The sequence below is a fragment of the Elephantulus edwardii genome, unplaced genomic scaffold, assembly GCF_000299155.1.
Source record: "Elephantulus edwardii isolate Elephantulus edwardi_28Jun2011 unplaced genomic scaffold, EleEdw1.0 scaffold00017, whole genome shotgun sequence".
Taxonomy (NCBI): domain Eukaryota; kingdom Metazoa; phylum Chordata; class Mammalia; order Macroscelidea; family Macroscelididae; genus Elephantulus; species Elephantulus edwardii.
Window position 1 is genome coordinate 26,363,930 of NW_006399767.1, and position 26,821 is coordinate 26,390,750.

A 26,821-nucleotide genomic window follows, 5' to 3' on the forward strand; every position below is an offset into this window, starting at 1 on the left:
GGTCCCTCATTGCAACATGTTCCAAGTATGTCAGATGAAGCTTCAGAATCCTTGCCTCCAAGGAGCAGCCTGGTTTCATCCTTTCTATGATTAATATATTTGTTCTCCTAGCAGTACATAGTATATCAATACTCTTCTCTAGCACCACAGCTCAAAGGCATAAATTCTCCTTTTACTACCCCTAGTCATTGTCCAGCTTTCTGCTGCATAGCATGCAGTTGCAAAGACCATGGTCTGGATCAGGCACACCTTAGTCTCCAGACTGACATTGTTGTTCTTCAGTACTCTGGAGAGGTGCCTGACAGCAGACTTTCCCAATGCAATTCATCTTTTGATTCTTGGCTACTGGTACCAAGAGTGTTGATTGTGGAGCCAAACAAACTGAAGCCATTAACAATCTCAATCTCTTCACTGTCTGTCATGATGCGGCCAATCGGCCCAGTGATAAGAAGCTGTGTTTTCTTGATGCTGGGCTTCAATATGTATTTAAATCTGCAGTCCTTGAACCTTCTACAGCAAGCACTTCAGGTCCTCCTCAGCAAGCAAGGTTGTCATCTGCTATGAATTGAAATCCCAAGAAACTATAATAGCAACATGTAAGTAAGTGAGATGGGATATGAAACCAATACAGCCTGACTTCTAAGTGTGATATAAAGGCCAAAAAATCAACTGCATTTTATGAAAATGTAGTCAGTCAGGCCTTATGAAAAATCTATTGACGTGAAATTCCTAAGGGGATTTACATATTTTTCTAATGAATGAATGAGTAGACCAGTCATCTTCCTAATGTGTGTATACTCCTAAGGAGTCCTAGCTTGAATAGTTAACTGTCCACTACTTCTTTATTTCTAGAAGTATCTAGTGGCAGGACTGATACTACCTAGAGCTAAGGAGAGAACAGAAATTTCTCTGAAGGATGTCTCTCAATAACCTGCTTCAAATATGGGCATCTTCTGCTCAGCTCTCTGCTCCACCTCCTACCCTCCTTTACAGCTTATTGGAAGCAGTGGGGTCTTCTATCCACACTCCTTACTTCACTCAGACTCTGCAGTCATGGTGGTATGCCTTCTGGGCTACCCTGAAAAAGCATCCCAAAGTGAGAGAAGAGGGGGTGTAGGTTATCAGAAAAGGCAAAAGGGATCTGTAAGGGACAGAAGACACCTGATGACAGAGAGAAAATGGTGAGTAAAACCTGCAAAAATGGGAACCTGTGTAAGGTGGAAACCTTTCAGAGAATAAAAAATGAAAATATTTCCCAGTAAAACAAGTGATAGGAAAATGGTAAGGCTGCATAGGGAAAGGCAGAAAACCTGCAGGACCCAGAGCAACAAGGCAGTCCCATCAAAGTTTGGCTTTCACTGTAGTATTAAATGAACTATCATGGAAAGATTATAAACTCGGGAGCCAAGTCCAGCCCTACCATTTTTTATAAATTTTTATTTTATATTTGTTTGCTTACAAAGTTTGTAAACATTGTGTTTCACAGTATCCTTCACAGCCCTACCATTCTTGAAGGAGGCTTTTCTTTAAAATAGGGATGATAATACCTCCTCAGGAAAGGCTGTGAGCTGTCAATGAGATTAGTTATATGAAATACTTAATGCAGTATCTAGAGTTTTGAGGAAAGTATTAAATCACTGGTTGCATTAGCCACATGTCTAGTGTTCAGTATCTAAACATGGTTAGTGACTACTATAAAAATTAATAAAGATATGAAGCATTTCCCTCATTATAGAAGATTCTTTTGGATATCACTGATCTAGGGATCTGTAAGGGATACCCTCTGTCCTAGAAAGACTAAAAGCAAACTACCTGAGAAATGGAATTCAAACAGAGTTTTAGAAGTTGGATTAAAGTTTGACAGAGGAGGGAAGAAGAAATTTCACGTGGCAGTTAAACATGTGAAGAAAGATAAGATAGTCAGAAGTCCAAGTGTTTGTTCCCTGACCCTTCATCTCATGCATACCCTCCAGGATGAGAAAACATGTTTTCTTTTGTTTTTTTAAAGATGACTGTTTAAATCTTTGAACAGTTCAGGCTTAGTCTCATTTATTTTTATACAGTCTCTGGAGGAGGAGGCTCATCCAGAAATGTATGAGGAATGTCAGGTATGACACATGCTCTGGGAGCCACTTGAAGGGGGGAACCACTGGACAGTTTCTAGTCATCATCACAGTTTCCATCACCATCTGTAGTGATCATTCAGAAAGTTAAAATGCACACTCATTTTCCTAATTGAGAGCCTTTTTGGGTCAAAGCTCAGAAGCAGAAGTGGCATCCACTTCCTAAACCACATGCCTCTGGAAACCCTATGAACTTTGATAAATGTCGACAGTTGTAGAAGGGCTTCAGGCCTTTTGTTCATAGGGACGCTATGAGTCATGCTTGACTCGAAGACAATCAACAACAACAACATGGGTCAAGGCAGACTATGTCATCCGTTCTGCTATGTAGAAAGAGACTGGAAATAAAAACCAACTTCAAGTACATCACAGGACACAAGAAAGGTGCAGTTCTACTTATCATGTAGTGCCATAATGTGTTAAATAAAATATTAAGAAGCTTGACTCATATTTCTGATCTGGTCTTATGATAAGGTTATCTAAAAGATGTGTGTCAGGTGTCTGGATAGGGGTGCAATTTCAGCGATTGCCACAGGCACTATTTCTGTAGCTAGGCCTAGGGGCTGATCACCCACAAGGGCTATAGTAAACTTACGAATCCTTGAAGGAAGCCAGGATCCTCTCATAGCTTTCTCTTTATGCCATTGGATAATCTTTGTGACTATCATTCACTCTGTTAATCTTTTAATCCTGCTTTGAGCCCTCTTCTCATTCTTGTCTCTCCATCCCTTCACCCTAAAGTCACGTCAGAAATACTAGCCAGTCTCTGAATCAGCTGGTGAATGACTAGTGCTTGGAGCAGGTCACCTCATCTCCTACTTCTTCCCTTTGCTACCCACCACCCATTCTGTCCCACATAAGTTTATGTGATGCTGACTAAAACAAACCCAAGCTTCTTGTCAGAGGCTGCAGGCCCCTCCAGTAGCTCAGCTTTCCCCGTCTCCCTCAGTGTCTTTGCTCACTTAGCTTCGCCCTCTCAGGAAATCTCTACACTGGAAAACTTTCTCTCTTCCTAAATCAGTGTGCCACACTTAACTGTTCCCTCACTCCTTTCTGAGTATTTGCACGCCTCTGATCTCTCACATCTGAGATGTGCTCTTTTCTCTCCCAGCCACTCAACTCAGCTCAGCTCACTACCATCAAGTCAGTTCTGAATTAGCAACCCTTCATCAGGTATCCAGGTTATAAATTTTAACAAGAGACTGCTCATCTTTCTCCCACAGAGCTGCTGGTGGAGTCAAAGGCCTGGAGCCTTGCCACCTTCTGGCTAGCAGTGCAGCATGCTCCAGATTGCACCATCAGAGCTTCCCTCTTCCAGCCACATTGAGGTGGTTTCAAAGTGTCTTTCCAAAAACATCCTGGTGAGTTCCTCGACCTAGGAGACTATTTACCTTCGCTGATCTGTAGCTCCTGCTGAGTTGCTCTGCTAATACTTTAAAGTTGTCTTAATCGGTGCCTTTGAGTTGTGGTGCTGAGGAATAGTACTGAACATACTACTGTGGACAGCCAAGAGAATAAACAGGTCTGCCTTGGAGAGGGTAAATCAGGTTGCTCTTTGGAGGCAAGGATTTTAAAGCTCCATCTCACATACTTTGGGCATGTTGCTAGAAGGAACTATCCCTTTGAAAAGGATGTCATGCTTGGAAGGGTGGAAGGACAGTGCAGGAGAGGAAGACCCTGGATAAGATGGATTGACACAGTTGGCTGGGGCAATAGGAATAGACATATCAGAGATAGTGAGATTGGCTTGAGATAGAGCTGGGTTCAGAGCTGCTGTACCTATAGGGTCACTATGAGTCACAGTTGACTTGATAGCATGTAACAACATCACATACCTGGACAATCACTGAGTGAAGGACTCTTCAACTGTGAGTGTGGAGTCTTTTGTAGCGGAACTAGCTTAAAGCAGAGCAATAAACTAGAGTTCCAAATGCTATCTAGCATATGCTCCTTTACCACTTCATTTTTCTAGACGTCCTCTCATCACACCTGCCCATCCACTGGCAGAGCTAACCAGTACTGTTGACTAGTTTGATTCACTCAGGGCCCAAGTAGTAACTAGCTAGCCACACAAATGAGTACATACTGTTGGGTTTGGGTTGGTTTAGACCAGTGGATTTCAAAGCTGACTGCACACTGGAATTCCTTGAGGAACATTAAAAAGAAAAATTAATGTCCAGGTGCCTCATCGACCAACTGAATCAGGATCTCTAGGTTAAGCGGAATGAACTACTGACCCAATCTGGGAAGAGAACCAAGGGCAGCAATCTGACAGAGTGGTTGAGAGAAGGGTTTCTGGAGTCACACACTATCAATTCAAATATATTTCCACCATGACCACAGGTTCCTGGCTAGCCTCTCAATTTACTTGCCGCTCCTCTCTAAATGGGAATAACACCATCACCCCTTCAAGCACTCAGTACAGTAATTCAGGCATACAGTGGGTGCTCAGTAAAGGTGAGCCATTATTATTCCTCTTTCCAAATTTCTCCTAGTATCCTATCTGAAGGGAGCACTGATGGCCTAGTGGGTAAGTTGTGCTGCCAACTCTAAGGCAGGTGGTTCAAATCCACCAGCGGCTGCTCAGAAGAAAAATGGGCAGTCTCCTCTCAAGTGATTTATAACCTCTGAAAACCCACAGGAGGGTCCACTATGAGTCAGTTAGGTGGCAATGAGACCAAAAGAGATCCTGTCTGAGCTCCTCCCCTTCACACTGTTCTCCTTAACACAGTGTGGGGCCAAGTAGGGACATGCAGTTACAGGAGTGCTTGATGATGAGAATTTCTGGAAGATACATCCTCCAGGAGCCTGCACCACTGTCTACTCCATCTTGCTAGGAACTGCCCAAGGAATGGATAAAGTGAGTGAGAAGTGAACTGGAAAGTAAATAGTTGTAAAATGATGGGGATCTCTGAGCCCAGGCTCAGGGCTGGTTAGAGGCTGCGGTGAAGTCAGTGGCAGCTCCCTGCCTCCCTCCCTCCTGGCACTAAGGTGTTTTCTGCAGTTTCTCTAACTGCAGGAGGCTTCCCCTGCACCATCAGACAGTCTGTACAGGCATGCATTACTGGCTTGCAGGATGCTCCCAAAATTCTGCTAAATGTAGGGAGAACGAGTGGAATAGTGAATGGAGTTATATGGACCAGATGGAAGATCAGAGGGTAGACTATTTTCACATACCAGTTGCTATGGATCCTTGGTGACTCATAGCAGCCTCAGATGTGTCAGGAAACCTGCCCTCTGTAGGGGTTTCAGCAGTGGATTTTCAGAAGCAAGCACCAGGTCTCTTTTGAGTCACTTTTGTTGTTGATGTTGAGTACTGTTGAGTCAGAATCAGTTGACCCGTCACTGGGTTTTTGGTTTTGGTTTTTTTTTTCCAGAGACATTAATCACACAGGAGACTGCCCATCCTCCTGCAGAGCAACTAGTGGATTTGAACTGTGTGCCTTTGAGGTTGTAGTGCAGCTTCTTACCACTGAGTCACTTGTTGTTGCTGTGTTGGAACGAACCCATAGCTGACCTTCCAGTGGGTGTTCCAATCACATGGGAAGAGACAGCCCATCTTTCTCCCAGAGAGCTTCTGGTGATTCAAACTGCATGTCATTGAGATTGCAGCGCAGCATTTCTAGGTGGACTCAAACTGCCAGTCTTTGAATTAGTAGCCAAGGTCATTAACTGTTTGCACCATCCAGGGATCCCTATTATAATATAACCAATCCACTGCCGTCTAATTGATTCTGACTCAGTAATTCTATTAGGCTTTCTGAGGCTATAAATCTTCCCTAGAACCAAATGTTTCTTATTTCTTTCAGAGAAAGGCTGGAAGGTTTAAACCACTAACCTTTGAGTTTGAACCGAAAGGGCTCAGTACTTCACAGGTTCTAAAAGCCCTTTCTGGAAAGGATAGAGAATTGGACTCCAACAGAGAAGGAGGATCCCAAAGGAAATATTTAATCTATTTCACAGTTTTGCCCTGCTCAGCTCAGGAATAACAAGTGGATATGAGCAGGACTGCAGGCACAAGTCAGGCAGACAGCTCTAGGTAGAGCAACACCTTCTATATTAGAACCAAAACTGGGAGGGGAACAGTCATGGATAAACTTGGTAGGCCCAATAGGAAGGCCAGAAATAGTCTTCCCATATGCCTCTGCCCACATGACTGTGACACCCTTCTTGCCCCAGTGAGGCTAGTCCAAGGTATGTATAGTCTTCTCTCCCTCATTTTCTTCTCCTTAAAGATCTTCAAATCCTACCCATTGCAGAGGCCAAAGTTCACTTTCTGTGACTACTCTGTCTTCTCCAGTTTCTCCCATGACTTCTACTGTCAGATTCTCTGGTCATCTACCAATCTCTGCCTTGTCACACCTCTTATAATAATACCCAGTACTATTATTTAGAGTAGCCCTGGTGGCACTATGGGTAAAAGTATTCAGCTACTAATAAAAATAAGCTGTTCAAATCTACCAGCTGCTCCATGGGAGAAAGATGAGGCAGTCTGCTTCCAGAAAGATGTGCTGCCTTGAAGCCCTGTAGGCTATTCCTCTCTGTCTTACAGGGTCACTATGAGCCAGAATTATCTTTGGTTTGATGAGTTCCCATTATTTAACTTCTGTTGCTTCTGTTGGTTGTTGTTGTTAGGTGCCGTGGAGTTGAGTACGACTCATAGTGACCCTATGAACAAGAGTTGAAGCCTGTTCTGCTCTGTGCCATCCTCCCACTTCCTGACACACAAGAGCCCATTGCATCAGTCACCATATCAATCCACCTGGTTGAGGGTTTTCCTCTCCTTCACCGACCCTTCATCCTTCACAGCATCATCTCCTTCTCCAAGGAAAAGAACCTCCTAGCAACATGCCCCAAGTATATGAGGTGAAGCCTCATCATTCTTGCCTCCAAAGAGCACTCCAGCTGCATCTTCTCTAAGACATACTTATTTGTTCTTTTGGCCATCCATGGGGTGTTCAGTGTTCTTCTCCAAAACCACAACTCAAAAGTATCAATTCTTTTCCTGTTTTCCTTATTGTCCAGCTCTCAGATGCAGAGCAAGTAATAGGAAAAAACCATGGCCTGAATCAGACTCATCTTAGTCCTCTAACTGTTATCATTACTCCAAAATAATTTGGAAAGGTCCCTAACTGCAGATTTCCCCATTGCAATGTATCTCCTTATTTCCTGACTGCTGGTACCACGGGTGTTAATTGTGAATCCAACCAACATGAAGCTGTTGACAGTTTCAATCTCCTCTCCATCCATCATGACGCTGCCTATTGGTCTAGTGGTAAAAATCTTTGTGTTCTTGACATTGAGATGCAATCCATACTGCAGGCTGCATTCCTTGATCTTCTGCAACAAGTGCTTCAAGTCCTCCTTATTTTCAGTAAGCAAGGTTGTGTCATGTGCATAACACAGGTTATTGATGAGTCTCCCTTCAATCCTGGTGCCACAATCTTCCTCACAGAATCCAGCTTCTGTTGGTAGATGCCAACCAATTGGTTCTGACACAAAGCAACCCTGTCTAACATAATGCAACACTGGCCAGCCCAGCACCACCCTCACAATCACCACTATGTCTGAGCGCCCCCTTGACGCCCCTGCATCAGCCTATCTTGCTATCTTCTTTCACGCTCTACCAAGCAGGATGTCCTTCTCCAAAGAGCAGCTCCCCCGATTTATGTCTAATGTAAGTGTCACAATGTCTTGTGCATCTGGATGTACTTCCTCCAAGATAGATTTGTTCTTTCTATTTTGACAGTCCAAGGTAAACTCAAAACTCTTCACCAACCCCAAAATTAACATAATTTAACTTTCTGTGTATTTGAATTGTCTTTCTACTGAAGCTGCAAGCTCCTTGAGGCCACGGTTCATGAATCTTTGAATATGTAGAAGTGTTTGGGCTGTCATCTAAAGCTAAAGTAAGACATTCAAATCACCCCTCAACCAGCATTTACTGACTACTTGCAACGTGTCAAGCACTGTGCTAGGTACTTATCATTGAGTAAAAATAGACTAATTAATAATTATATGGTGAAGCTATCAGTAATATTTATTGAATAGATTACCAGGGGGTAGGGTGAATACCTGGATGAATGGGTGAGTGGATATCCACTCAGAATGCTTGCTTCTTCATTCGCCTGTAATCTCATACTTTTCTGGTTGGAAGGAAGTCCTGAGCATTTCAGGGGGTAGGGAGACAGGAAACTCAGAAAAAAGAAGATATCCAATTAAAGGCATCCATTTGGTGAGTGTGAGAGCCAGAAGAAGCCTGGGGTTAATCAATCTTAGGATCTCAGGGCCCTGGGAAGTTATCTGGGGTAACTAAAGGCATTTCTTCCAGAGCACCCCATCACAAGCGGCCAGCATTATATCACTGCTCCTGCTTTCTCTCCTCTTTTTCCGTGCTGCCCTCTCGCTGTGGACTGCGGAGGGAAGAACTCATACCTCAGTCACTGTCATGCCTTTCCTTATCCCACATCAGCACTTAGCTGGACATGATGCAAACGCCCAACACATAACTGTGGAACAGAAGGGAACTGAAATTCAGGATGATTCCAGTAGAAAACTGACAGCAGTCCTGAGGCTTTGGCCATGTGGGCATTGAGTGAGGGGGGCAGGGCTGGGTTATGGGCAAGGAGGGAGGGCAGTATGCCATGGTGGGTGCAGAGGGACTGGAGCAAAGAAGAGTGGGTGGGGCAGCTGTCGGCAGGTGTCGCCTGCCCTTGGATCCACTATGTGAGGGCCAAGCAGGTGGTTAGAAACAAAAACAAACACCAGGGATACAGGTTCCTGCTGTTAACAGCTTCAAACCGCCAGAGGAAAATGCCAAATAAATATAATTAGAAACTTGTAAAAACGTCCTCTCTGTAAACTTGCTCCCCAGGGTCCACCCTTTAAATGGCCCCCTTCTCCCAGCAGCCCCCTCAAATGCCCACATGCCCCGACACTCCACCCAGAGATTCTGCAGATATATATATATATATATTTTTTTTTTTTTTTATCCCGGTTTCCCCCTCTGGCCCAGAGGTGTCTGTCCACGACTTTCCCCAGCTTGTCACCATCAGTGACCAGACCTGGAGAGCCCCTGGCCTGGTGCTCTGAAGTCCAAACCCCACAGCTCTCTTGGGCTGTGGCTATAGCCACAGGGAAAACCAGAGGTTAAGAGAGAGGACCACAATGCCAGCTTACGGGTCATCATCCCTCCTATGCAGCTAAACTGCACATCCATTCACAAAATGAAGTACCGGAGTAATACAGATGGCTAGCACACTCAGCTGCTAACCAAATGGTTGAATGTTCAAGTTCACTCAGAGGCACCTCAGAAAGTGATCTGCTGAAAAACCAGCTACTGGCGCCCAGTTCTAATCTGACACACAGGAGATTAGGTCACTAGAAGGCAGAAAAGATCTGACAGCAACTTCTGTATTGGGTTTTTGTTGTTTTTAATTTTTAAAACTACAAAACAGTGTGTTGGTCTGAAGAGGGGAAATGCCTGGGGTAGGGCAGAACAGAGAGGGCTAGTGTTAGAATTAAGAACATGGTGGGGTCCTAGGACAGGGGCCCGGCACATACAACTTCAGCTCCCAGAACACCAGCTCCACTTCCAGCTTTGTTGGTTGCACTCACACTCAAGACTCCCACACACTTGTTCTTCAGGGGCAATTTCCAATGGTAAATGCTTCACTTAACAACACTTTAAGAAATAATGAGAGGCCTGTAGGGAGTCATGCTGTTAACCCAAAGATCGAGCTGCTCTGGCAGCTCAAATCCGCTAGTGGCTTGGAAGGAGAAAGATGGACATTCTCCTTCCCATATGATTTACAGCCCAGGGAACCTGCCAGGTGGTCAGCTTTGAGTTGGTTCTGACTCAGTGGTGGTAAGAATTAACAGGGACTTGAAGTCCTGGGGAACTTGATGGAAGAAAGAAGAGTCAAGGGACTAGATAGGCGGGGAGAAGTGGAGCATGGTCTGGGGGAGAGGACATATGGCTCAAGGGCATCACTGGGGAGGTCAGGCTGCAGGACTGAGGCTTGCCACAGTATCTTCTACCCTTGCCGCAGTATCTTCAACCCTCAGCTGGAGGATGCTGAGGAGATATATACTATATTAGAGCTGGAAAGGATCCTACACATACTTTAGGAGAATTTTTTTTAATTGCTTTAATGGCCCCAACACTTAAGTTCTCCATACAGCTATACCCATTGGTACCAAAGCCTCCCCAATGCCATCTGGGGCTGGAACTGTGTGGATGTAAAAGGACAGTGGCCAGTCTAGTGACAGAAGGGACAGCAGGGGAGGAAGAAAGGCCTGTGTCACTTTTTAACACAGATGAGTCCCTCCTCCACCCCCAGACATCCCTGGGCTGGCTGTGGTTTCACCTTCCCTCTGTTCCCAGACTCCTGGCTTCTCACTGAGCCTAGAGGAGCCGTCCCCAGGTCTGGGCCTCTTGCGGGCACTGCCAGCCTCAGAGCTGCTCTGCAGTTTCCAGCCCTGACAGGGACTCTTTCTTGTAAGTGGTCATGTGCTAGGGGTATGGGACGTCAAAGGAGGCCCACACCCTGACACAGAGGGACCGGAGCTGGAAACTGAGGGTGTGTGTGTGTGTGTGTGTGTGTGTGTGTGTGTGTGTGTGTGAAGGCAGCAAGCTCTTCTACTTCCATCTTCTCAAAAAGGTCTGAAGCTATTCACTTCTGTCCCCCACCCACAGTCTGAGGCACTGGACCAAGCTATTCCACTTCTTTACTTCTCCAAGTAAAACAAAATGCACATTGCTCCGCTTCCTTCTTCTTTTACTGAGCCCTGTGTGCACAGCACTGCCCCCATCCTGAGTCACGTACACGCACGATCGCATGCACCCTGAATGCACACCTTACATTTCCAAACTCACACCCAGAGCTGGCTCCTTTTACAACAGGTTCCAGCCACTCACATCTCAAACCGGTTCTCATGCTCTCAGATTCCTGAAGACTTCAGAAAACATCTCATTTGGGGATTGCTGATAGCTCTCCCCTTTCTCTGTCTGCAGTTAATTCTGGCCTCAGCAGCCCTTGCCTAGGGTCTTTCAACCCCTCCTTCTACCCTGCAGAGACTCAAAGAGGTGATGGGTGAGGGTAGAGGCCAGGGAAAAGTCTGCCCCCACTCACCCCCCCTTGCAGGCTTTCCCCAAGCCTTGAAGAACATGTCATTGAGAGAAGAGAGGTCAAAGGGAGTCTGGAGGAATTTCTAAGCAGTCCACCCCTCCTTCTCCACCCACTCTGGTAAAATGGGGGTGGGGGGTGTGGAGTGGTGGTGCTGTGAGAGGGAACTGATTGAGGATCAGGCTGAGTGAGTAGGTCTCTCTCTCGTCTCTCTGTCAGTCTCTCTATCCAGCCTGGCCTGGCCTGGGCATAGGCAGTAGCCGGCTGCCCACGGGGCCACCCTCACCCGCTGACACGGTTATGGTTTTCATTTCATATTTTGGAGGGAGGGGCTAGGAGGAACAGTCCCCTCACTGTAAAAGCTGGCCACAGGAGCCGTGGAAAGCAGGGAGGAGAGGAAACAGCCACATTAAAGAGGAAAAGAGGGGTGGGGAGAAAGAAAGAGAGAGACAGAGAGACGCTTAGACAGAGATCCAGAGAGACCCAGAGAGACATCAAGACAGAGAGACACTGTTTGCCCCCAGATGAAAACTCAGTCCTAGAGATGGTGTTAGGTTACATGGAAACTGTAAATAAATACATATGGCTTTATCGAACCCTATCCCTAAAGAGAAGAGAAAACAACCAGGTAAATGAAATGGCCAGGCTGGCTCTGCTGGAGCCTGCTCCAGGGGACAGGGGATGAGCTTCTCTGTCTTGCTCTTGGCCCTCCTGAACATGGGATGGGGGGCAGGGGGCATACACTCTCACACACACACCCCTTTTCATTCAGTTGAAACCTGAGCCTTCTGCAAAGATTAGGTCTTTTTAACCACTGCCACCTTCCTTTCTCCCCCAAAAAGCAAAGCAAATTAATGCTTTTAAGTTAACAATTATCTTGGTTATCCAGTCTGTCTACTTTAAAATACAGACAGGCACTTGAAAAACACTCAAAACCATGTACACTCATGCTCACTCAATCCTAGTCATACAAACCACCCACCACTCATCTCATCCGCACACACTGTTCTAATAAACACATATACATTCATGCTTAACATCAGCTTTGTCCCCTGGTGATGATCATCAAGGTGTGTCTGTCTCCCTCTCTAACACACACACACACACACACACACACACACACACACACACATACACTTCCACTTAGGAAATTCCTTTCTTCTCTTCCCCCCTCATTCCATACTACTTGTGGTAAGGATCTGTGTTGTCAACCCAAAGGCATACAGTTCAAATGCACCAGCTGCTACGAGGGAGACAGACAGGCTCTTTCTGTGTGATTTACTGCCTTTGCGACTCACTGGAGGGTCAGTGTGGGTCAGTTCAGACTCGATAGAACTTAATAAGGATTGTTGGACAGACATTCGGCTATCTGAGATACTAGTTACTCCATGAAAGATAGTTGTGAAAGGTATTTGCATTCTAAAGACATGTTAGAGCTTCATTTCTAAGCATGTCTCATTAAGGCATACTTCTTGGCACTGGAGATATCGGAAAGATCTATTCAGGGGTTTGGGAAGTTTCCCTGGTAGCCATAGCACCAATTTTATGAGTAAAAATTTCAAGATTGCCCTTCTGGGTCAGTATGTTCTTCCTGTAGCATCTAACTGCAGATTTGGTCCAGTGACTGTCCTCTAACTCAGCAAAACTGCTCACAAGCAATCTCCAGCCATCTCAGTTACCAATTTCCTGAACAGCAAGCAAGGTCAAAGATAGCTGTAACAAGGGCTTCCATTCTACGCCAAGCTAGATTCAGTGATCAGAAGGAAGGAAGATGCCAAGCTCATTACAGAGCAGTGGGAGCAAGTGTTGGCTCATGAACTGAGAAGAGCACTGGAGAAAACTTCCAGTCTGTAAATTCCTGGAGGGTAAGGGATTTCACCCTCAGATGCATTTCTCATAGCACCCAGCAGGATGTCACATGAATGGGGGACCCCAGGAGTAACTTGAAGGAATTTTGAATCTTCTGTCCCTGAAGGATGAGCCAATCTCTCAGGCTTGAGAACCTTGGCTTAACAGCGCCTATCCCTTCTAGGGGATCTTCATCTGTCCCTGGGACACCCTCAAATATACGGCTTGCTCTCTTGCTTGCCTCCAGCTTCCCCTCTCACTAGGCCATCATAGATACTGGCTCCAACTTGAAAGAGTCCTTATCTTGTCTCTAGATTACTATACTAAATCTGTTCCTTCTTTCAGAAGTCAGCTTTGTTTATGAAAACACAAGCCAATCTACAGTGGGGAGAGGGGCTGCTCTCAGCTGGGGATGGAAAGGGTTGTGGGCTGTCTGGAACTAGGATACAAGAAGAGGCAAATTTGGGTTGGAAGGACATAGGGGTGGAATGTGGTATCTGGCAAGTGAGGGTCTCTAGGGCCCTAGCTTTGTAAATGGGTAGGTTGAAAAGAGGAACAGTTCACTGAAGAGGCAGTGTTTGGGGAGAGGAGAGTGGCACTGATCTAGCACCTTCCTTTTAACAGAGCCAGAGCTCATCTAGTATTCAGAGTAAGTGCTCAGACTCCTGGATGCAGTGACCTCACTGCCAGACACCTGGGCTTCTCCAACTCTCAAGTTCAACCTTCCCTTCTGGCCTAGCCATCTCCTCACTCCAGCTTGTTTCAGGAGCCCCCCCCCCCCCAACAGGCAAAGCATAAGCCATGCCAAAAGGAATTTTCTTTCTGTTCATATAAATCTCTTCATCAGTGAAGATGTGATAGAGAAAGGGGTGCAGCATGAGGTCAAGGAGGAAGGGAAGCTGCCCCCAAGAGAACTGTCCTGACACCAGGGTGGCTTCATTTAGCACAGATGGGATGAAACTGCTTAGCTTTGGGGCTGGCAAGGCGATGAGCCCCTGGGTCAGGGATGGGGGAGGGAGGGCCTCCCTGTCTCTTAATTCCTAGAGGAATCTGTCAGAACTCCCCAGTTTGGAATTTTACTTTGTTATTTTAATGCAATTCTGACCTGGATTTAAATGGAATTGGAAACCCGAGGTCTTAATAAATAAATATTATGATAAGAAATGAAAGCCATGCAGGACGAAAGAGATTTTCCTCCGCCCCCCCACCCCCCCGCGCAGAAACACAACATTCTTGTCGCGAAGCAGTCACAGAAAAATTTTCTTCTTCTCAGGTCCTGTCAGTGAGAGACGAGTTGGTTTCCCCATACTTCCCATTGATACGACAGCAACTTGGAGATTTCTAACTTTGCATAAAGGTTGGGGGTGAAGAGGAAGAGATACACGGTGTGGCCGGAAAGTTCTCCTTTTCTCAGTCTCTCCATAGCTTTAAGTTTCTTTAAGAGATGTGGAGTCTCATACTTTGCAGGAAAAGAAGTCTTCAGAAGCAGCTTGGAGTGGCAGTGAAGTTGGGCAGAATTCTAGCGTGCACGATCACTTCAGTACTGCCCACAACTTCTCAATCCTAGCTATCCCGGACTCCTCCAAGCCGCCCGCCGTGGGCGCAGCCCTCAGAGGTCAGGTTCCTAGCCAGGGAGTCCAGGAGAACTGGGCCCCATCCTGACAGTACCACACTACCCAGCACCTGCCCAGCCCCTCAGAAATCGCGCCCCAACCCTTACAGCCCCGTGGCCGCGGGCCCCTCCTACCTTGCGAGGCTTTGCTGTGCTGGGCGGCGCGGGCGTGGACCAGCAGGACCAGCAGGCAGAGCCCGGGCACGCACCCCAAGCCCATGGCTGGAGCTCTGGGCGGCCGGGGCAGGTCGTACAGCCCCAGGAGGACGGAAGCTGGCGGGTCCCCGCACGGTGGACGGGGAAGAGAATGGGGCGCCCCGCTGGGGCCGGGCTGGGGGCTGTGGGAGCTGGGTGCGGACTACAGCGCCGTCGGCAGCAAAGCTCCCCGCGCTGCCGACTCCTCCCTGCTGGACGCTGGGGGAGAGCAAGCCGAGAGCACGAGAGGCCAGGGGCGCTCGTCGCCGTTGATTGAGGGGCACCCCCGCCCTCTCCAAACTGGGCTTTGCTCGCGGTGGCGCCGGGGCTGCTCCGTCTAATCCCACCCAATTCCCAGCTTTGCCCAGAGAGAACTGCAGCGGGGAGAGCACGGAGCCCGAGCTAGGGACCTGAGAAAGGGGAGGGGAAACACCGCTCCAGAAACACGCCCTTTCTGCCTCTTTCTTCCTCTCGTTCCTGTCTCTCGGCTCCGTCTCTTTTTCTTGGCTTTTCTCCTCCTCCTCCTCCTCCTCCTCCTCCTCCTCTTTCTCCTCCTCTCCCCGCTCCTTTTCGTTTTCTTCCTCCTCCCCCTCCTCCACCACCTCTTTTTTCCGTGCCCTTTTTCTTTCAAATGGGGCCTCGGCGCGGCGGCAGCTCCCCCTGCGCGCCCGGGCGCAGCGGCCCCCTCCCCAGGCTGCCGGGCTGCTGCCTGCAGGAATTTACAATCCGGCGCTGGGGGAGCGGGCCTGGTCTCCATGGAGACGGCTTCCCCGGGAGCAAGGAGGTCAGGCGCAGACCGCGCACAATCAATGGATCAATGCAAACCCCGCTCGGCTCCAGACCAAACAGCACCGGGCTCCAGCTCGCCCTCTCTCCCAGCGGAAAGCGCTGGGGAGCAAGGGTGCGCCCCCGGCTCGCACGCGAGGAGGGCTGTGTGGCACAGATTTGCACGCACACCCCCTCGAGGGGACAAAGGGGACTTGAGATGTCAAGGAGGTTGAGGTGGACCCACCGGCAAGGAGGACGACATGGCCCCACAGGACCTCTTTAGAATCTCTCAACTCTTAACCTCCAACCACACCTCCACCTCAGGCTCCTAGCTCCATTTCTCGCACTGAGTCCATTTTAACTGATGACCAGGAAGAAAGGAGACTTCTTTCTAAATCTTGCTAAAACGGTCAGCTCCACCACTTACGTCCCTGGCAGTTAAGGCCTCGCTGATGGCCACCGAGCCACTCTATTCACACAGACCTGAACTTGCAACACTCTTGAGTTTCCCGGGGCAAAAGCAATCTACACAACCGTGGTTGTGTGACCCGTGTTTTCCTCCAAATCTACTCTCAAAACTTGGCAAACGGGGCCCTGACCCATCCATTCTCTACTCTCAATCCCTTCAACTGCAGGAGCAGCTGATGAAAGAAATGTTCAAAGTAGGGGCAAGGTGTGCTGATGGAGCCATGCCCTCACACGTCAATGCCACCCACCTCCTGACCCACTCTCTGTCTCTGGGAACCTTCTTTCTGCCCAGCACAGAGGAAAGGGGAACACGCTCTTGAAAGGTGGTAGGGGTTTTCTTGGAGTGTGAGACCAAGGGAGGACTGAGTCTGTGCCAGGTTCCAGCTACTTACTCCTGGTTTCAGAGCCAATTTTCTGCAGGGAAAAAGACTGATCTAGCTTAACCTCATAGAGACCTCAGGGTTCCTAGGAGGAAAGGGCAGTTACCAGGCTTTTCCTGATAACTAGGTTCTTAGACCCTTGATATGGCAGCCTACATAAGCTGGGGTAAGGGTTGGGTTTTATCATTGCTTCTTTAGTCCCCAACTTCTATAAGGATTGTTCAGGAAGAATGAAATGATAGAAACAGAGAGAGGTATGTGAGTTTCTTGCCCCAGCTCTATTCTCAGACAAGGATTAACTTTAGACAAGTCATTTCTCAATGACCCTCAGTTTCCTTATCTGGAAAACAGGAAGGTTGGATTTGCTCCATAGTGGAAGTCTGGGAGAAGTAGCCTTGAGGCATGAGAGGCGCCCACTGGGATGGGAGCAAGAGAATGCTGTGGAGGTCAGAGACAGGTTGAATGATCTCCAGGTTCCGTCTGGCCCTGTGACTGTAGGGCTCCCTCCCTCCTTCATTCCACTGGCAAGCCCTTCCCCCTTACAGGAGCTTTACCTGCTGCCACCAATTATGTGTAGGGCTGGGGGACAAGTGCAAACATGCCAGCCTCTCTCTGCCCCACACAAGAGAATGGTTTAAAAAATAGAAAGAATTGGAATCTGCCAGACTGTTCCTGATCTATATGGGGGCAAAAGGGAGAGAGCCAGGGAATCCCTCAAGGCAGAAAAGGATGACTGAATGTTGTCTTGCTTTGTTTCCCTTTGCTTTGCTTTGAGCACTAGTGTGAGCTCATCTGGGTCCCTAAAGGCAGCCTTAGCTGACCCTCCACTATAGCTAAGGTGGGCACAGAAGATTCTGTAGGAGTGGGTTAGTGGGTTACGTGAAGTCTTTGCTCTAGTTTCTGGTCTTCTCAGTGTGGCCATTGCCCTGGTTTAGGGTGAGTACGACCTAGGCAGTTTCTCTACCTAAGTTACATTGTTGGGAGTTTGGGTATCTTTTCCCTCATCCTGTCACCTTTTCCTCATTTTCTCTGTTTCTCTAGGACAAAGTGAGCCTTTCTTCCACATATGAGTGGAAGAGGCAGTTCCTTGCCCTATGCCCTGACAGTCTGATCCCAGCCCCTTCTATCCCTTTGGAAGCTTCCAAAGGGGCTGAGGGAGTACTTCTATCACTGGGGTGCTATGAATTGGTTGCCCTGCTCTCTGCCTTGTCTCCTTCTGCAGGACTCACGACTGGCCAGCAACTCAGAAAGATGACAGAGGAAGGACTAATGAGATAGCTCTTGGAATTGGTACTGCAAAAGCAACGACATATGCCATCACAGCCATACTTTTGCCAGTAGAGGCAAAATGTCCAGTGGTCTCTGGACCTTCAACACTTAGGAGATATCCATCATGAACTCTCTGACATCTATTTAATCTTACTTCATCTGTGAGTGTCTGGAATGAGGAGTGATGGGAACCCAGAGCTGGTATATCTCAATTCCCATCCTGCTTAGGAATACCTGTATCAGGATCCCACCTATACTCAGGGATTTCCTTTCCTCTGCCATGTCTCCTTCCATGAGTCTTGTGGTTTTCTCCCTGCATTTCAGCTTCTTCATCAATAAAACTATTCTACTAACCTTATCTTGACAGGTAGTAGTATTTAATAGCTAGCATGCTTGCAGTGGATCTCAATTGTCTAGGGTGAGTGTCTGACCCTGCCATTCCATAAAGTCATATATCTTTTTTTGGGGTGAGTAGGTATTTCACTTCTCTGTGCCTCAGTTTTCTCCTCTGGAAAAGGCGTAGGTATAGACATAACTTCACCTTGATCTCTAAACAAGTCAATAGGTCAAATTCAAACTCTGTTGCTTTCTAGCTGTGTAACTTCAGGCAGGTTACTCAAGCTCAGTGAGCTTCACTTTTCTCATCTGATAAAGAGCACCTACTTTATAAAGTTATGTTGATTATAAATGAGACAACCTATGAAGAACAACTGGCAAATAGCGGGCATTCAAAAGGTAGAAGCTCTTGTTAATATTTTCACTACTTCTCAGAAGGAGCAAATCCCAGTATTGAGTTGCTATTGAATTGTATTACATACGGTTGAGTTAGAACCGACTCATAGCTGACCCTACAATGGGTTTTCAGAGGCAGTAAATCACATAAGAAGAGACTGCCCATCTTTCTCCTGCCCAGAGGCTGATAGACTTGCCTTAGGGCTGGCAGCACAGCTCTTACCAAACTCTTAACAAAAGGCATTACTAAAAGAAGCACTTTTGTTGCAGGCCAAGCTGATGTTGCTTAAAGTGAGTGCAGATAACTGGACTTCATCTTGCCATCTCTAATAGGTTCCTGTCTGTCACACATTCCTATTGAAAAGGTTCCCAAAATTCCATGCATTCCAGGATACTGCCCTTGTCAGCCACACTTTGTCTACATTGAGGAGAGTTGGGGGAAATGTACCTTCCAGGTACTATAGTTCTGGAATATATTCTTTCCAACTGCCTTTCACTTCCTACTATGCCATAAACAGACACAGACACTCAGACACACAAATTAGAGCTCAAAGCCTTAATTTACAAAATGTGTTCTATTTGCCGACCTCTATCAGATACTCCACCAGAAAACTGCAAGGGAGCCTATTGTAATCCCCATTTTATCGATTTGAAACAAGAGACTTGTGCAGGTTAAGTAACTTGCTCAGGATGATAGACTGGCTGATAAGAGATAAAGCTAGGAGTTGGGCTTAAGCTTGATGCTGGGGCTTATCTACCTCCTCTCCTCTCTACACTATCCTCCCTGAATCCAGAGACCCAGAACACTCTTGTTAAGAGTCTAATAATTGTTAGAATCTAATCATTTGGAGCAGGTTGAGGGTCACAGAGCAGTCCTTTCAAACCCAGGCCAGCAACCTTACTCTAGAGGTTTCTCCAGTAATAGAACTCAAGAAGATTTTGATGTAAGCTGCAGTTGAGTCATTTGAACAAGTTGTTCACCTTACAGCAGCCCCCATACACGATAGAATGAAACACTGGTGGCCCTGTGCCATCTCCACGGATGGCTGTGAATTGGACCACTCTGAAGCCTGAGATTTTCATGGGCTAACATACACAAATGGACCACAAGCTTTTTCTTCTTCGTCTGTCTTAGTCTGGAAGCTCTGCTGACACTCAGCCTCACAGTGACATTCAAGCCTCCATTGACAGAGAGGTGGTAGCTGGTACACAGGCTGGGAACTGAATCAGGACACTTAAGAATTCTACTGCTGAACCAACAATGCCCCATAGAAGACATTGGTCATCTTTTTTTGTCTGTTATATGAGTGGTCATGTGACTTTCCCAAGGTCACAAAGTACCTTAAGATAAGAGGCAAAGGTAGAACTATGGACCATCTGTGACTTTCAACTCATGAATTAGTGCTTCTTACCTGCACTCTCAGAGATATCAGTCCTCTTTCTTCCAGTTTACATCTTCCTCTTCCTCATCATCTGACTAGTCAGCAATCCACCTGTCAAGTGGCATATGGTACCTATTTTGTGCCCCTTTACATACACTTTCTTGGGCCTTCAACAGGTGCTGTCTAATGGACTCTGATCACAGCAACTGGTGTAGAACTGTGTTGTGTTGGGGTTTTAGTAGCTGGGTTTTTTGTTTTGGTGTGGGTTTGGTTTTTTTGTGTGGGGGGGGTTTTTTTTTTTCTGAAGTAGATCCTCTGGACTTTATTCTGAGGCATACCAGACAGAGTAGATTAAAAATTTAAACTTTTAGGTTATCAAGCTAATGGCCTGTACCATCCAACAACTCCCCTAGGCCCTCTCAAGGGTATAAAAGAACTAGAAAACATGATTCTTATTCAGAATTTGTAGCCCTAGCAAGAAGGCAAGGTTTGTCTGTACAACACAGAACACCTAAATGAGACCCAGGCAGAACGTGCCACAAGAAGTTGGCAGAAATCAAAGATAATCATCCAAGAAGGCTTCATGGACAAAGGGAATTGAGTTATGTCTTTGTGGCTTTTCAGCAGAAAAAAAGAAGCAAACAAGATGAAAACAAACAAAAATCAGTGCTATGTAGATGGAATGAGAGAAGGAAAACAACAAAGACAATGAAAGAAATAGAAGGGAGGGGTTGAGGAGGCTGTCTGAGGCTGTGGACAGGTTGATCCTGGCGGGACCTTGCTTCCTAACCATTCAGGATGGTTCTGAATCTTGCTGTAGCAAGCTGGAGGTGATGCTCTCAAAGTCTGCACCAGCCTTGGGATTCCAAGAGCCACTTGTTCTGAGGCTCTTGATCTTGCTCTCACAGAGAAACTCACTGCCAGAACAAGGGGACAGAGTGGCTTGGTCTGAGTTGCTCACACCTGTCTCAGCCTCTCTTTTAACCACTTTGTCTACCTCTTGATATCCTCCCCAACCCTCCTCACTGCCCACCCCACACCTGAGTCACTTTACCACCTGCCTTCTTCCCACCTGCTCCCTGGCTGCTTCCATGAAGGGAACAAATATCTCCCACCTGCCAGTTGGCATCAATACCCATGTGTGATTCCAGACCCCTCTACATCACGAGGCAAACTTCCAAAATGCCCCAAGGCTGCGCCCCTTTCCCTTCCGTACAGCTGCTCTTCCAAACTTCCATTTCCTTTCTGCCAACCCAGCCCCCTTACTTCTCCTGTTAGTGCTCACCATCACTGAGAAGCCAGAGCCACCTGGCATGGACTTCCTACTCTCACTCCCTTTTCCTCTGCTGCCGGGAGAGGGATCCCTCTTTTTGGTAGCAGCCAATCCTGCCCATACCTATACAAGGCTCCCTCCCTCTTGGCCTTGTTCTGTCAATTATCCTCTCCTTCACCTAAATTCTCATCTAAGCTCCTTGGCTTCATTTTATAAAGTAGGTACGACCTGCAGCATACTAAAGCAGTAACAGCAAACCACCCTGGGCCCGACAACTCTCATCTTGCTGAGATGCCAAGTTTCTAGAAGGAGCCTGTCTGCTCTGTTTCTGTACTTTATACTTCCCTCTTACTCCTCACCATAGAGCAGTCTGGTATCCAGGTCTGCAGTGACTCCCACATCTCTAGATCCAGGGCTGCCTGCCATTTCTTATCTAGCCTGACCCCTCTCTCCATCACTGAGACCTCCAAGCATTTCCCTTCCCCTTCTTGGAGTGTCCCCTGTTCCTCAGTGGTTCTCCACAGACCTCTTACATGCGATAGAATCTGGGCTTCTAGCTTGACTCTCTTCAGTTTTCACACTGGTGACTTTCCTGGGGACTCTTACCTGGGGTCAGCAATGGGTAGGCAGAATATTGGTCAGACAATCTCAATCTTGTCCATAGAAAAATCTGGGTAAAATTCTTCACCTCGTTGAGTTTCAGCTTCTAGAAAATGGAAAGGATAAAATTAAGACCTTGCAGGTGGTTGAAGGATTAATGATGTGTGTGGAAGTTCATAGCAGGCCAGTACATAGTAGGCACATTATGGTTCCAGCTACTATGGGGATGGTATCCTAGGATAAGCCCAATTTTTCTTCTAGCTGTAATTATCTATGTCCAGTTTTTAAATATATACACCTCCTTTCTCTCTTTTGTATTAAATCCCATATTTCATCTGCTTATGGATTATTTCCAATGGAGTCTTTCAAGCTAAACATTACTCCTTTCCTAAATGAATTTATCATTCCTCCTGACACCCCCTCTGACCTGTCCCTCTTGTGATCTCCATCTTGGGATTGATGGTTCCATAACCCACTGAGATTTTCCAATAATTCTACTGCTCTTCCCCATCTAATTGGCCAACAGATTCTGAGGGGGAAACTGCTAAAACTTCCCTCAAATCCACCCTCCTTTGTATTCCTGTTACCACTGTTTCAATTTAGGTACTGAAAAGATCTTCTGTAGACCCTTGCTTGACAGGATGAGTTTTAACCCCTTAACATGTATACATGGCTATCTGTGTTACTCCTAAACCCATCTCTCTCCAGCTACATTTACTATTTCTCATCTGGCCACCTCATCACTCCATCATCCTCAAGTCACACTTCCTGGTAAATTACATGTTCTTTCTTGCATCTAGGTTCCTTTCTACCCTCTTACTCCTTAATACCAGTTAGAAGACTACTACTACTACTGCCTTTGGAGATTCAGCTTTAATGGGCCATTGCTTATGAAGTCTCTTATGAAGTCTTATTGTCCCAGGAGACTTGCAACTCAGTGGTCCTTGAAAAATCTCTCTACAATGGCCCTGGTCATGTTGTAGCATATGATTTGTCTTCCCTTTAAACATATTTATCACCTCTTTGAGGTCAAGACTTATATTTGTCACAACTGTATCATTAGTCCTAAGCATATGCCTGGCACATAATTGTGTTAAACGAATATTTGTTGAATGGCTGAAAAAATAAAATACAGGTAAGCTCGTGGAGAGGTAGAGTGTCCCTTGACTTTGGCTGCCTGCCTGTCACCTGAGGAATGCTTCAGGCTGTCTGAAACACTGGTAACATAGAGGGTGTTTGAAGGTGATGCAAAGCAGGACCTCATAAGCTGAAGAAAGACCACAGAGATTCAGGGGGCTTAACAGAGATCAGGATCTCCCCAAAAGTTTAGAGAATTTGTTGATGGCAGCCCAGATATAGCCACTAGAAGCAGAAAACTGGGTGAGAAGGAACAGAGGGGCCTAAGACAGATGAGGTAAGGTCCACAGGCAACTCCCATCAAAACTTCGGCGAGGCAGAGCTAGGAAAAAGAACCTAGAGTGTGGCCACTTCTCCACGCCGTCACTAAAGATCTAGCCTATTGGTGCATAAAACACCATCATTATAGAATCACTCCTTGTAGCTAAACCTTATGTTTTAGAGCCTCAAATATCTCTGTCAGAAAGGGTGATGAAACCTTGGCCAGTTGGAATTTTATTAAAGCCTTAACAAAGGCATCAAGAATGACAGAGAACAGGACAGAGGGATGTGGCTTTGCTGAGACCTGGGTTTGACTGGCTTACCTGCCCTGTTTTCTCATGACTGTCTTCGCCATTCCCCTCACCCCCATACCCCACACCTGCTGCTGGGCTCCCAACTAAGAGGAAAAAATGGAGAGGAATATCATTCTATAGATATCTTAAAGAAAGAATGGATAGAGGTACTGGGACAAAGTTCAAAGTATTCATGAACTAGCTTTAAGTGGGCCATCGAGCAGCTTTCTAGAAAACAGAATTCCGTTTCCTAATAGCTTCAGTTATGTTTTCCAAGAATTATGTTTGCCATAGGACAGAGAATTCTTCTAGAATAAGCTTGAAATATACATCAAGGAAGGGGTCAAGATTTCTGCCAGCGGTGTGCTTGTGCTGAGCATTTTTATTCTTAGAAAATGTTGCCTCCCCTTTTTTTGGCAAGAGGCTTTCCCTTCTTCATGCTGTTACTTCTCTTTCTATTTAGGTGGAGAGATGTCAGAGGTGTCAGTCAAACAGGCAGTGTGCTGCCCTGTTATGGTCCTGCAAAATTTAGTCTGAAGGAGGCGAGGGTATCACAGAGAACAAGCTCTTTCCAGGGGTCTGACTACTGAGGTGGAAGAATAATTCATTTTTGGTCTTCTTCCCTCATCTTCCTTCACCCTCTTGCCCCATCTCACTCCTTGGTTTAATCCTTCTGGGATTTTCTGAGAAATACAAATGCTCCTCTTGGTGAGTGTGTGAGAGATTGCAAGGCTGGTACAGGATAGGACGGGGTTCAGATCTGTTCATAGAATCACTGAGTTGGATTCAACTCTAAGGCACCCAATACAACTCATGCACTCTTGGTGAGGAGAGTGGCAATGCTATTCTTCACCAGCAGGTGTCGCTCTCTAACATACCATCCTCAAGCCTCGGGGAAGTCCTGAAATCAAAACTTGGGGAACCTACCCAGAGCCTAAAAAAACAAACAAAATTACTAAAATGAGACACATTAAAATGTCACACATTGGTGACATTAAGATGTGAATTTTTTTTGCTACTCTATAACCATAGATTACATTTTCCATGAATTTGATGATCATTGCGTACTAACTATGTGCCAGGATCTTAAAGGAGCATGAAGATTCAAAGACCACCTAGACACAGTTGCTGCCTTCAAATTTATAATTATATAGGAGAGAGAAACTTGCTTCTAAATAATTAGATTATGTAAGGCAGAACATGGTATATGCCCAAATATGGAGCTACTAACATAAAATTCGACAGAGGGCATAAAGAGGCAGATTAATTCCAGCTGGGAGCATGGGAACTACTCCATTGAGGAGAGTGTATAAAGTTGGCCCCAAGAGAGACACAGAATTTTCACAAGGGCCGCTGAGTGAAGAGGGTGAGGGCTTAAGAACTCAAGGGACACATGTCTTAAGGGAATTAATAATCTAGCTCAATTAGAGACCTTACAGGTGCAAGGGTGCTACATATGAAGGGCTGGCTTAGTTGGAAGCAAAAGGGTTGACAGTGGTATACAGGCTTCGGGACTCCTGATGACTTTGAAGTAAGACAGTGGCATGTATTCACTTTATGGACTCTGGGCGGTATTTCTTCAATGTGCTAGATTTTAGTGAATTTATTTTATCAAAAATACAGGAAGGGAGCAAAGAGAAGAATGGAAGGGAGGTGGAAGAAAGGTGGAAGGGAGACATAAAAAGAAGTGAAAGGGAGGAGGAGAAGGGGGCAGCAGGGGAGGAGGGAAGACTAACCTTTCCCAGGAGGAAACTCTGCTCAGGGCTGAGGACAGGGAGATGTTTGGGCTTTTCCAGGCCAGTGGCTTCTGGCTCCAGGCTCTTGCTGACCACAGAGGACAATGTGAGGCGGGTTTGTTTGGTGATCTGTTTTCTGCTGGCCCTATTTGTTTGTTTTCCGTTTTTCTGGCATTAGACCTGTCTGGGATGGAAGACAAGGCAGAGGTCAGGGGTGTGGCCAGCCTTGACAATGGTCCCTGGGCTGACTCTGGGTCTCGTAAGACCCTTTGGTAGGGGCATGTGGGCACGGGAGCTGGGCATTTGAAGTCCCTGGGAGGGGTCTCCGTGTAGACACCTAGAACCAGGGGTTCTCCCAAGGCTGGAGATAGTTTGCTCCAAGCTCTTTGTCCTGTCTTCCCACATTCTGGCAGGAAAGAATTAGCCCTTGAGGGAGAGGCTTCTAGCCTGTGTAGCTGGGATGTCATGCTGGCATGTCATGCTGGGATGGGGAGCTCCTGAGGGCAACAAGAGCTGCTTCCAGCTTGGCATCTGGCCAGGCAGGGGAGTCCACGAGAGTGGGCCTGCTCCCCAGTCCTGCTGACAAGTCTGGCTTGCTCGCTCTCCAGTTCCACAGCCTTGGAAGCCAATCTAACGAGCACTATTAAAGTTAATGAAATGCAATGATTCCTCCGTTTGCCCAGCTACAACTCTTTATGAGTTTGCTCCCTCTCACAGGGAAGGCTTATTTGAGCAGCCAGGACTTGGCCTTTGTCTCCTCTAATTTTTATTGGCCTATTAACAAGATCAGATGCTCTGAGCTGACCAGGAAGATCTGGTACCCAAACCCCATCGGGTCATGTGTCACATAGCCTTCTGATTCTAATTTAGCCTAAAACCAGCCTCAGTTGCCTTTTCTTCTCCTATGGCTCCCCCATCTTCAAATTAAATTTTATATGTGGGTAATAGCAAAGACATCTAGAAATTTCTGATGTTAGGAGCTGCTTTACCATCCCCTTGCGGAAGTATTTCTACCTACCGATGGAAAGATGTTGTTTCCCTAGCAAGAGTTACACATCCTTTAAGTTTAGGGCATCATTCTCCTTCAAAAAGGAAATATACAAAAACTTATTAGTCTTTTGCATGTTGGCATGAATTAACAAGTACAGACTTCAGAGAGATCTAGGAATCCCCTAAGTTGTATAGAAACTTTTGCCCATGTGCTCTTTTTTCCAGAGAGAGTTTGTTTAAACATCTTTGTTCAAAGTCTCCATGACCTGTCTACTTATCAAAATGTTAAAAACTTCTAGGGGAGCTCTGGTGGCCTAGTGGCAAGGAGCTGCAACTACAATCCCAGAGGCACACGGTTCGAATCCACCAGATGCTGTGCCGGGGAAAGGAGGGACAATCTCCTCCTGTACCAGTCAGATCTGATTTGACGGTACACTCACACAAAAATTAAAAAAAAAAAAGTTAAAAACTTCTATCATAGCTGAATAATATAGTTCATACCTGAGGACACAGAAGACAATTTATCCTGGCCCTATCATTCTGCATTGGTAGGCCTACCCTTGAGAAGTGGCAATAATACAGAGATATGGTATGGGCAAAATCTTGAAGTACCACATGACCAGAAG

General features: G+C 46.4%; 1 protein-coding gene across 2 annotated transcripts in view; it reads right to left on the bottom strand.

The window, feature by feature from the left end:
• The window catches only part of SCUBE3 (signal peptide, CUB domain, EGF-like 3), a 44,271-nt gene extending 28,992 nt beyond the window's left edge, over positions 1-15,279 (bottom strand). Inside the window, exon 1 of one of the 2 annotated variants that reach the window (XM_006882056.1) lies at positions 14,847-15,279. In XM_006882056.1, coding sequence (XP_006882118.1) covers positions 14,847-14,931 — 85 coding nt within the window. In that variant the 5' untranslated portion in view covers positions 14,932-15,279. The remainder of the gene's footprint in view (positions 1-14,846) is intronic. The other variant, XM_006882055.1, reaches the window with a different exon arrangement.
• Positions 15,280-26,821: the final 11,542 nt, after the last annotated feature.